The 13,165-nt window shown below is 33.6% G+C and overlaps 1 protein-coding gene across 2 annotated transcripts in view; it reads right to left on the bottom strand.

Moving 5' to 3' along the window:
- Positions 1 to 13,165, bottom strand: part of MED13 (mediator complex subunit 13) — a 95,099-nt gene that overhangs the window by 45,060 nt on the left and 36,874 nt on the right. For both annotated transcript variants that reach the window (XM_029211001.1, XM_029211002.1), the window contains 2 exons: positions 10,296 to 10,979; positions 110 to 323 (listed from right to left, as the gene is read on the bottom strand). In XM_029211001.1, the coding sequence (XP_029066834.1) occupies positions 110 to 323; positions 10,296 to 10,979 (898 nt within the window). The remainder of the gene's footprint in view (positions 1 to 109; positions 324 to 10,295; positions 10,980 to 13,165) is intronic.

Below are 13,165 nucleotides of genomic sequence, written 5' to 3'. Positions count from 1 at the left end.
TGTTTTTCTAAGTTAAAATGATGAATTTTTTTTTCCAAATACAAGTGTGGTACTATATGCAGAGCTACAGATCATCAGTGACACTCTGCTGTACTTTGATTTCTCTTACCTTGTGTTTTTTTCCAGCTTCTCTCTCATTATTTTGTCTATCTTTCTTATCAGGAAAAAGGAATTCCTCATCTCCTTCAACAAATGCATATGGATCAATTTTAGGTTCTTGTTCTGAATCAGATGCTATTGCTGAAAGATACTGATTTTTAATTTGATATTGCTGCACTAATTCATCAGAAACTTTTAAAGGTTTCTTACATTGCACCATTAACCTGCATAAAAAAATAAAAATAGAAAATTAATCATATTCTCCATAAAAGTATAACAAATTTCCAAAATGACTTAAGTAGCATAAACTTTTTAGAATTATTAAAAAAAGAATTATTTAAAGATGATCTAATTTTCAATCCTTCATTTTACAAATGAAAAAACTGAGGCATAGAAAGGTTATGTGATTTACTGAAGTATCAAATTTAGCAATAGAGAAATGGAGCTAAAATCCTGGTCTCATAGTCTTTCCACCAAAATGTGCTGTCTTTTGGTTATCCACTCTGTTCCCAAGTCCTCAATTGCATTAACTTGTCCAAATCCATTCACTTGAAAGGGATTCAAATCTAAACTGTTCCAGCACAGAAACTCAAAATGTGGCTATACAGCGAGACACTACTTTTATACAATTTATACCTTTATACAATGAAAGTGATTGTCCTTCTGCCATGAGTGGATATACTTTAAGTTTAAAAAGCTTAAGAGCATGACTTGTGTTTCATAAAAATAACATTATTACCATAAATCCAGCAAAACGTGTTACAGCATCAAACAGAGTTTCGGCGCAAGTATCTCAGACGTTTTTTACTAATCACGTTGGAAAATCAATTATTAGTTTTTTGGTTCCACATGGTGAATGATAAATATATATTTATACTCTCCTAAAATATCCAATAAAATGACAAAGGACAACAGAACAGGCGAGAAGACAACACTGAAGTTAGAAAGATGAACTACTGGAAAGAGACCAAAGAAAGGTGAAATCTACGGCTTAGAGAGGGAAGACAAAAGAAGCTGATCTGCACCACAGAACCCTGGAAATCATCAGGACTTTTACATCTCTGAAGACCAAGGTGCTTGGTGAGTGGGAATAGAGAAATGATTCATTTTTGGTTTGTGTATGACACTTTTAGACTCCCAAATTCATGTTCTCTATGGTTTGCAAAGCTGAGATTCCCATGCTGCCATAATAATGACAGCCAGGCTTCTAGTCAGGTAATGCTCAAAATCCTGCAATGACTATTTTACCCTGAGTAAAAAACAAAGTCCTTACATCCTACCAAAGCTTTCCATGATCAGTCTCCTCTTTTCCCCTCCAACTTCATCTTCTATTATTCTACTCCTCCCTCTCTTACTCTTCTTCCAAGGTCTTCCTTGATATTCCTCAAACAGGTCAGACATGCTTCTGGCTGTTCTCTGTCTGGAACATTCTTCCTCCAAATATCTGCATGGCCAACTCCCTCACTTCAAGTCTTTAAATGTCACCTTATCTACGAGATCTTATTTAAAATTGCAATATGCCCACTGCCTCAACACTGATCTCACTTACTGGGCTCTGTTTTTCCCTCCATAGCATTTATCTCTTAATATACTATATAATTTGCTTATGTTCATGGTTGTCTGTCACTCCCACTAGACTATAAGCCTCTAAATGTCAGGGATCTTAACTTTGTTTACTGAACTATCCCAAATGCCTAGAAGAGTGCCTGGCACATAATAGGTGCTCAATAAATACCTGCTAAATTAATACATGAAATCTAAAAGCCACACAGGATTGAGATACTGTGTTTGCATTAATAATTCTAAAATATAGTATGTTGTACTTTGAAATAAATCATCTTTATTCATTAGGAAGTGATACTGCTGCCGCTACTTTTCTGTCCTGAGTATCAGGACAAAACAATCATAAGAGAAGTAAGGTTTGGAATCAATAAAGGTATTTGCTAGTTTATAAATTCTTTGAATGACAGAGATATCGTATCTTGTTAATCTATTCACCAATGTCCAGCACTAGAAGCACTCTATACCCTATAAACTAAGGTTGAAACAGAGGTCATCAAAAGAATAACTGACATTTTCTAAACATGCTATCAAATATGATATATGTCACTATTATTTCAATGTGCCTCAGATTTATCCCCAAACTAAAATCCCAAGTCTACAAAAACTTTCTTCCATAGGAACATAGTGCTAACATAACTGTCAATGGGCTATATTCTACAATTACCTGTTAGAATAGTTCTGGTCTATAAATGAATAAGCATTTATTTCTTAGAAGCAGCTTTGTACCTCACCATATTAGACCCTAAATGTTTCCTGAATTGTCTATCAGATATCAATGTGAATCTTTTCAAAATAGCATTTCCATATATTTTGACATATATTTTCTTATTTAATACTTAAAATAACATCATGAAAATAGGAACCAGAGGGTGTGCTCTCTTTGATATGAAAATTATGTTGAAAGAAATGGTCACATGGTGGCAGAGTTAGGGCTGGAAAGATTTTAAGTATGCCAATTCACATAACTATTCATAGGCGAAAAGTATAAGAACCTACCCCCCTCACCCCCAGTCACTAAGCTGAAAGACTACTCTGTGTTGAGGTGAATAAAACAACTGTTTTTCATATTAAGTTGTCCTCTAGCAGAAGCATAAAAACTGCCACACTCTTTATGCAAGTAGTTGTTAAGCCAGTAGGCAGTAACATTAAAAGGAAAAATCCTACCGCACAGGGCTCTACTAGGAATAAAAATGAGTAAATCAAATGCAATACCTAAAGACAACTTTTTGTTATTTTATTGAACGGTTCTCACAGACAGTGGGATATGCAAAGAATTTAAATGAAGTCAATAATATCAAGAGTATCGTCACAATAAATTAAAAATATAAATTATTTACATTACACATCCTTCTATATTTAAAACTGATAAAAATAGAAATTAAAATTGCTATTTTTTTAAGAGATGCCAGATTAAAAACTCAAGTTAGCATTTCTTCACTCTCCAATTATATAGTATACATACACTTTTTGTGAATAGGAACAACACACCTCTCCTTTTCTAAAAGGAACTTTCACATATAGCCAAATAGTTAACTACAGATATAGTTTCAATCAAATATAAAGCTAAATACAGACAAACTGGAAAAGAATGATTAGGTACAGCCATGAACAGGAAGCTTTGCAATGCCCACAGCAAACTGAAATTACTTTTATATTATTCATTAACTATATCTCCTTCCTCTCACTGTGACAGTTACATATACTACCCTAAAATGTAGAGAATTTAACATGGCCTATGGCATATGCTTTTATGTCTTTATTCAATAAAAATTCTTCTAGACAAGGTGTGACAATATTTTAGAATTGGCAATTACAGGAGATAAGCTACAGTTCAGGAAATGTTAATGAAGAAATGAATTCAATAAATCTCAAAAAAATTTTAGTAGTAACTTTTCCAGTACCATCTCCAATATTCGTAACCAATCCTTAAACTGAGTCAAGCTAGCTGTCAAAAGTATAGCTTTATTGCATTAAAATATCAAATAAGGAAGACTTAAAGAAAAAAAATCTTAAAAAGAAAGAAATCTTAAAAGATTTAGAATACAAAATCAAACCAAGTTTATTTCATCATAGACTTCTTTCTATGAAACAAAAAATTAGAAACTATCTTTTAGAGATCAAATAATGCATTATATAACTAGATACATACAATAAAAATCTGGTATATACATATTATATACAACGTAAGAGCTAATTCTATTGAGGGGTATTACGGTTAAGATATCATGATGTATTTTTTATACTGAACAAGACATAGTAAGAACTATGCTCAAGTACAGTTCTTTGTTCAGGGTTTAGAAAGGTTCCTTCTGAATCAAGAGTTACAGACTGCTTAAGGCTGGCACAAATTCTACTAAAACTAAGTGCTAGACCCTTGAAAAAATATATTTAAAAACAACTGTAATGTTTCTTGGCAGAAATTTTGCTTTCTTTAAAACTTACAAGGTCTTAAGCCACTATTCTAAAGTAGATGTTATCATTAACTAATAAAGAAACTAAAAATAATTAGAAGCAAAAAGAAAATAAAGGTATTTGCCACAGATGTGTATATCTTGTGTGAGAGATATGCTATGCTCCAGCCCCAACCTCTCTCTGCCCTCCAAATAAATTCTAACAAATTAGAAAAGGAATTTTGCTTTAAAGTAGTTGCTAAAAAATCTGGCATCGACTGCTGCACGTGAAGTCTAAGAATAAAGGAAATGCTTAGAAATGATGAAGTAATTTCTCTGCGCTAGTTAAGCAGCCACCACCATCTAAAACTGAAAAAGAGTACCTCTTTTTATCTACCTATTATGAAAGCCTAGTGCCCACCCCTTAATACCAATCAATGGAAAACTTCATTTATTTATGCCAAATGGAAACTGAGTTGTCACTTAACATAAATAAAACAAAGGTCTAAATTTCTCTTCCATAATTTTCTAAAAAGGCACACATCTGTAGAAGTCAACTACTATAAAGAAACCATTTTTAAATTTCTACTGATGCATTCTTGTCCCTCTGCATTATATATCTAATTGGTCATAAAGTTCTTTAGTCTACTCCACATCTATAAAATCCCTCCATCCCTACCATGTCTTTCTAATTTCCTAATGAGGCCCCTGTATCACCTTATAAATAATATTTTGCCACTCCATTATATAACCCTGCCCCACTCTTTAGGTCTCATTTCTCACCATAACACACCAAACCACTAAGCAGCACCCTATAATCTATCCATACAAAACTACATAAAGCTTCTGATCTCCATAAATGGAATTATTCTCCACTCTGGCTCTGCATCCCTACTATAGCTTATATATATAGCTGTGTCAGAGAATTTAATGCTATTTTCCATTAGACTACAGTTTCATTTAGGGCCAGGACCCAAATTTACTTTATACCCCAACAGTGCCTTACAGTATCTTGTATATTATAGAAATTTCAGTTTTATTCAAACTGAAAAAGTGCATCTTTGAGGAGTATGAATTAAAAAAGAACGATAATCTTCCTAAGAAAGGATAAAGAATATAGAAGTTGCAACAGCCCTCTAATTAACCTCATTAAAATTAACTGCTATATTATTTTAAAACATTTTCAAAACTCAAAGCATGGAAAAAGATAATAGAAATTTACAATGACTGGGTAACACAAATTCACAAATTTTTTTATATAAAACAAACCAGGTTTTTGAATGGATTACTCTTATTACCAGAAATATGTTTGATCATATTATATCTTTAAAAATACAGAATGCTTCTACAAAGAATTTAAGATTGTTTAAATGACATTAAGAAAGCGTAATAGTAATTCTTAGAATTTATTTTTAATGACAAGGGACATCATCTGACTTTGTCAACTGGCTTTGCCAACTTGCTACAGGGAGATGACTGACCCTCACATGATATCCCATCTCAAGTAATATTAAGAGCAGGTACTTGAATTACTAAGCTATTCCAACACGATCTTTTTAACTATGAGAAAAAATAACTTTTGTTTTAGCATAACACGAACACTGAAGACCATGCCAGGTATTTTACTGTGGTTTGGGGAGACTAAAGCAGTATGGGAGAGAGCTCCCTAGTGAAACTTAATCATTAAACATGTTTGGCATATCTAATTTAATAACTTTTAACAGAAACTTGAACTCTAGAGTAAGTTATTTGTAACATTAAGGCACCTCAACATTACTAACATTTTGGGCTGGAAAATTCCTTGTTGTGGGGGACAGTCCTATACACTGTAAGATATTTAGCAGCATCCCTGGCCTCTACCTACCAGATGTCAGTAGCACACACCCAGCTGTGACAACCAAAATGTCTCTAGTCATTGCCAAATGTCACCTGAGGGGGGGGTGGTGGGAAGCGGCCAGAAACTGCTCCAATTGAGAACTACTGCCAGTAACTTCAGGAAGATAAAATAAAATCATCTAGATGATTAAAACGTAAGACCAAAACTTCTAACCTACCAAGTATAAAACAGGTGTATTCCACAAATATTTCTCAGTTCATATAGCAGCGAGGACTCTGATGGCTGACCTTCTGTGATATCTACCCTATCCTAATCTAGTATTACAATACGAAAACAAGGATTCTATCTACAAGTAATTTGTGACACAACACACATTTTAGTAACTAGCATAACCAAAACTGTATTCATATTCAACTTTAAAAACAAAAAAACCTCTATTCAATCTTTTATGTCTTCTTTTTATAAGGCAGAAAAAGATGGTGACCAGGAACAGGTAGAGGCATGTATTTTTCTTAATTTACATAATCATGACCCAGAACCATTCTACTCAGCATACACTATGCTTCTTTCTCATTCTTATTCAATGAGAAAAATGCCAAAGTACTTTTAGAACCGACTCTTAAGGTTAAGCTGTATTAACCTCTAAGAGACCTTCATTTCACTTACAGATGCTCATGCACACAAGCAGCCAATACACTAAATAAAGTTATGGCTAGAATTCTTAAACTCAATGAATATAATATGTCCATAAAAACTCACTCTTAAAGTTCTTAAAACTGAAAATATTTACATCACTACATTTTTACATACATTAAATAAGAAAATATAACACCTAGAAAGAAATGTTTTAAAATCGTAAAGTAATCTAGGACCATATTGTCATTTCATTCATCCAACATTTGCTGAATGTCTATGTGCCTAGGATTGTTCTGGGAAGGCGTGCGCGTGTGCGTGCATGTAAGTTGGAAGAACATAGCAGTGCACAAGACCAAGTCCTTGCCCTCATAGAGCTTACATTCTAATAGGGAAGAGACCATTAACAAATATATAATTTCAGATAACTATATATATGGAGAAAATGAAAGCAGTACACAGGATACGTTGTGACTTGGGGATTAAAGAGAGGTCACAGTTTAGGTACTGTGGTCAAGGAAATACCTCCTGAGAAGGTAACTTTTGAGTTCAACTGAACAGTAAGGGGCGAGGTATTCCCCCCACCCCGTAATGCAATTCTAAAGGCCATGAAGAATGACCTTAACTTTTTTGAAGGAATAGCAAGAAAGCTGGTGTGGTTAAATCAGGAAGCAAATAGGAGAGCAGTAAATACAAGTAAAGAACTAGGTATGCAGGAGATTGTGTAGAACCTTACAGATGAGGGCAGAAGTATGGATTTTATTCTAAATATGAAGAGTTTTAAGCAAATGAGTAACATTATATTTAACTTACAATGATCACTCTGACTGCTGTATAGAGACTACATAAAGAGAAGTATAGAATCAAGGAGACCAACAGTTTCAGGCAAGAGTTGAAGTTAGCTTGGATTTTTATATTACATCCAGCACAGATTAAGACCTTTTAAGCCTTGTTTCCAAGACATCATTTGCTTTCAAGAAATCTGCTGACTAATTTATTAACTAAGTTAGTCATCTTCCATGATCATAAGGATATTCTGAAGTCCCTCAAGTCCAGATTAATTTTAATTAAAAAAAAAGTCATACTAGAATGCTTTTAAGATTCAAAGTGCTAGATGAAGCACACGGGTTTGTCTACTAAAATAATAACCAAGAAATTTTAAAAGAAAATACATCTCTAACAGTAGGGAAAATGAGAAAGAAGCTATAAATAGATCAGGAATTTTACTTAGTTTCAGGGAAGCTCAAAATCAAGGAAACACAGCAGAGAAAGTTCATGGCTTACAATATGCAAGAAGGGGCTAAGGGCAAACTATATAAACAACAGGAGAGCCAAACTGCCTAAAAACCAGAGAAAATCTGGACTTACATCTCTAGACAGAAATGAAAAAAAGCTGAAAAAGGAGAAACAAAGTGTTCCTATTTTTTTATAACCATTTAAAAAATCGAAGTATAGTTTATTTACAATGTTGTGTGTTTCAGGTGTACAGCAAAGTGATTCTGTTTTGTGTGTGTATATATATATTCTTTTTCAGATTCTTTTCCATTATAGGTTATTACAAGATATTGTAATATAGTTCCCTGTGCTATACAGCAGGTCCTTGTTGTTTATCTATTTTATATATAGTAGCGTGTATACGTTAATCCCAAACTCCTGATTTATTCCCCTGCCCCTGCCCCCCAGTCCTGAAAGGGTTCCTTTTCTAAGAAAAATGAATAAACTACCTGGTGAAGGCACAAGATCCTTTTCATCCTGGAAGTTTAGGTACAAGGTCTCCCCTCCTAAACATCCCCTACCCCATTACCATAAAGCAAAGTTTCTGGAACTGATACACAGTTCATTCTAAAATATTTGTTGAGTGAGTTAAGTCCTGCCAATCAACAAGGCTCTGCCTTTATACACAAAATTTCCAATCAGCTCATCTATTCATTCCCTCATTCTAAAATGTGTAAGCTCAAACAGTAAGAAGAAATATGAGAATCAGTAAAGAAAAAGACTCAAATAAAGTAATTCTAAAGGAAAAAAAGTTACAGGACATTAAACAAGGGGTTGCTATTTTAAAAAAAAAGCTTAGAAATTAAAAAAACATGAGAAACAAATATTAAGACTTTAAGAAAAGGGCTAGAAGTTGAGGAATCCCCTCAGGAAAAAAAGATGGAAAATGAAAGAAAATACCGAAGTTCAACATCTGAATTCATTCTAGAGGTTGTGCAGAGAATGGGGAAAAAAAATGGAGATATTTTCCAAGAAAAGAGAAACTTCCCAGTGACGGGACAAAAAAGACTTCAAATTGAGCCAGCCTTCCTCAAAAGTTCAGTACAAGGACTGAATAAAAGACTACTATGTATACACATATTCTTGCGAAATTTCAACATTCTAAGCTAAAGACCCTAAAAGTTTGAGAGACTGATAGAGAAGGAAATGTAATCTTTGCAAACTACTTGGCCTTGCATTAATAAATAGGTAGACAGTTTTAATGAATATAACGGTAAAATGAATATAATGGTTGGTTGACTTTCCCTTTAAAAAAACACTGTAACTGATTCACTTTGCTTTACACCTGAAACTAACACAACATTGTAAACTAATACTCCAATAAAAATTTTTAAAAAAACCCACTATAAATAAAAATGCAAAAAGCTTGTGGGACAGATAATAAATATAATCAGAACAACACAGAAAGTAAAGGGAGACCTGAAAAAAACCCTATTTCTGCCCTAAAGTATGTCATACATATTGTGGACAAAGGCGGCAAACCAGAGAACAGAGGAAGATATCTGTAGCACATATAACTAATACAAAATTGATAGCCAGAATATACAAAGAATAATTAGGAGGAAAAGAAAAGAAAAAAAAATGGACTAAAAATGATATCCGAGGCACATATAATTAATATAAGATTAATAACCAGAATATGAAAAGAATAAATCAGGAAAAAAAAGAAACAAAAATAGACTAAAACATATGATATACAGGCCTGTAAACACTTTTAGTGATGCTTAACCTCACTAGGAATCTAAAACATAGTAAGACAATAATAGGCCATTCTGCATGCAGCAGATTAGCCAAATTAAAAGTCTCATAATACCAAGTACTGAGGAAAATGTAGAACAGCTATTCCCATACTCTGCTGGTTGATGAGGGTGTAAACTAGTATAGTTTGGAGAGTAACTTGGCAACAACCCTTCATGTTGAATATCGACATACCCCATGGCCCAGCAATTCCACTTTTTGCTGTATTCCCTAGAGGAATTCTTATATATATAAGTATACCAGGAAATGTGTACAAAAAAGTTCACTGCTACATCCTTTGTGAAAAATTGAAAATAACCAACATGTCCATCTCAAGAGAGTAGAGAAATTATGGCATATTCATAACAAAGAAATACTAGAGAGCAAGTAAAATGAATTAACTAGAGCTACATGAATAAAAACATGTATAGAAATGATAAATACCAAATTCAGAACAGTGGAAGGAAGAATGGAGGAAGAAAAATAGTACACAGGGGTTCTAATTGTATGTAAAATTCTTAAGTTTGTTGATGGATAAATGTTATTATTTTCTCCACTTTTCTGTGACTAAAATATTTCATAATAAAGAGGTCCCCTGAGGAAAAAACACAGTAAAGAAATTATGCAAAATTAATACTCAAATACTCAAAGGATTTATTATTGTAAATCCTACCCTGAAACCATTCTGGAGTCCTACTATTAAGAACCTACATCATTTCCACCCTTAAATTATAATAGTGACTATTAAAAAAAATACATACTCTGTAACTGATGTTACACTTTCCTGTCCAAAAGGTCCAACTGGATCATCCTTGAATTTATCACTTGGAAGTTGAGGTGGTAAAAACTCTAAATCTTTTTTCTTTGGGACCTTGTAATACTTCCAGGCTATATTAGCTTCATCTTCTTCCAAGTTTACTGCTGTACCAACATATATTGTAGGTTCTACAGCTTCCTGGAATTGAGCTGGGAAAGACTGGGATAAACTGTCTATCCTATCTTCAATTGGTTTAGAAGGAACCAAGGGATCCGGTGTTGGCATTTGATAAAAATGTTGACTTTGAGGAGTTGAAGGTGTTTTAGTCACTCCTTCATCAACCACATCACATGGGTGAGGACTAAGTGGGGGTGGTTGAGGTGAATTTGCCATTTCAGTGCCATGCATCTGAGGAGTCTTTGCTACATCATTAGTTCGGATGTTTGAAAATCTCACTTGACTGTCTGGAGCAGAGATCACAAGTCTTTGGCTGGCTGAATCTGCGTCCATGCCAACATCATCGCTAACAGATACACGATGGTGAAAAGGAGTCAAGGGGCGTTTTTGTGGTTTTTCACTCTTTTCTTGCTTTTCATTGGTCTTGTGCTTCGGAAGTACTTGTTGTTGCTGACTTAAAGTTGGTGCCTGTCCTTGTTGTCCAGGATTTCTTGCTTTGAGATTTTTGTGCCTGAAAAGTTAAAAGAAAGGTTTATTTATAGTATAACTATTATATCAGAGTATACAAGTTAACGGCATTAGAAATTTTGGATGTCATTTGTTTTTCACACATAATCCTAAAAGTAAAATTATTTGAATTTACATAGAAAAAAAAATACTTTGTTCAGTGACCTAAAACTAAGAGCATGCAGAAAGCTTCATAAAAGCCAATCTCTCATCCTCATTTAACACGTGATCAGATAGCCAAAGATGACCTGCCTTACATAATCTAAATATCTTAGTATCTGAATACAGAGATAAGATTCTAGTTATTTTAATATAAAAAGGTATAAAATGTCCTCAAGTTTATTCATTTATGAATGTACCTGATATTTTACCATTAGTAATTGTTATAAATCAATGTCCACAGCTTGGCTGAGCTCAGTCATCATCTACAATCCTACAGCAACCAGCTAGGAAACTTACTCTACTGGACTGAAGTTAGATCAATCAAGATTGTAGTTATATCCATCTGGATAGTTCTGGAATTGACTGGTTGATGCCCCATACCATACCTACCTTCCTTCTCCCAAGGCTTCCCAATACAGAAAGAATAAGCTGACTGGAAAGGAAAAAGAAAAGGAAGTACCTAAAAGAATTTATTCCTCATGATGAGAAGCAATTCTAAATTGAAGAATTTAAAACTATATACCTTAAAATCTAATAATTTTATTCAAAGTTTAAGATTTCTTTCAGTGCAGTAAAAATACGGTGCACTTGGAGATTTCCAAACTCAACTGATATTAATGTTTATAAAATATTTTTTAAGTAAAAAACTAGAAAAAAAATTTGCAGGGATTTGGAGTTAAAGCATTAAAAGTATTCATTAGGTTTTTTTGGTTTGTTTTCTTTTTACAATATACTTTATTAATGGTTTTGTTATATCAGAGGTAACTTGAAAGACTATTAAAAAGCAGTGGCAGGCACTTTTTCAAAGAACCCTCTCTACTGAAGGAACATGCTGAGACACCCTTTTGTACAGAGCCTGGGACCTCTTATTGTACAGGAGGGGGAAAAAAGCATGAAAGTTATCAAAGAAAACTGCAGTTATGTCAAAAGGACACAGGAGAAATCCATCATTACTCTGACACCAAAACCAAAGACATCATAAGAAAAGGAAATCAATATTCCTTAAGAAAACAGATGTAAATCATTAACAAAATGAGCAAATGAGTAATATATAAACTGAGAATACATCATAACCAAATGGAATTTGTCCCACGAATGTAAGGTGTAACATTCACAAGAAAAAAACCAATATTATTCATCACATAACAGAATAAAACAGAAAACCTATGACTATCTCAATAAATATAGAAAAACATGACAAAATTCAACACCTATTCATATAAAAAGATGCAGCAAGCAAGTATTAGAACTTAGTCCAATGAAGGACGTCTATGAAAAACTACAACTAACATCATACTTAATAATGGAAGACTAAATATTTTCTCCCTAACACTGGGAACAAAGCAAGAATATTAACTCTCAACATTTCTTTTCAACAATTTTATTGAAAGTTTTAGCCAATGCAATAAGTCAAGGAAAAAAATAAGAGATCAGAGATTTCAAAAGAAGAAGAAAAACTGTCTTTATTCATAGTAAACATGATTAGAACTTTACAATGACGGCATCAGGCTGATCCCCACCTTCTTAGTTTTAACATTATTAAAAGTGGGATAACCGGGCATATGTCTCTTCTGATGTGACACCATACAAAGCAACACAGCACTGCCTATGTAGTATTCTCGCCAAAAATATTAAACCTGAACCTAATTAAGCCTCTAGATCAGCAGTGTCCAAAATAACTTTCTGTGATGATAGAAATGTTCTATATGTGGCTACTGAGAACTAGAAATGTGACTTGTGCAATGGAGGGGCTAAATTTTTATTTAAATCCAGTTACTTTGAATTTAAATAGCCACAGCGACTTTCCTGGCGGTCCAGTGGTTAAGACTCCATGCTTCCACTGCAGGGGGCATGAGTTCGATCCCTGGTCCAGGAACTAAGATCCTGCATGCCAAGTGGTGTAGCCAAGTAAATAAATAAATTTAAATAGTCACTAGTGGTTACAAACATAGCTAGTATTAGAGGACATGGCTCTAGAGCTACCTTCCATTTACAGAAATGCAAGGGATAAAAGAAGTTAAATGACAC

The sequence above is a fragment of the Monodon monoceros genome, unplaced genomic scaffold, assembly GCF_005190385.1.
Source record: "Monodon monoceros isolate NGI ecotype Baffin Bay Population unplaced genomic scaffold, NGI_Narwhal_1 Super_Scaffold_9, whole genome shotgun sequence".
Taxonomy (NCBI): Eukaryota; Metazoa; Chordata; class Mammalia; order Artiodactyla; family Monodontidae; genus Monodon; species Monodon monoceros.
This window is presented reverse-complemented; position numbering and strand designations above follow the sequence as displayed.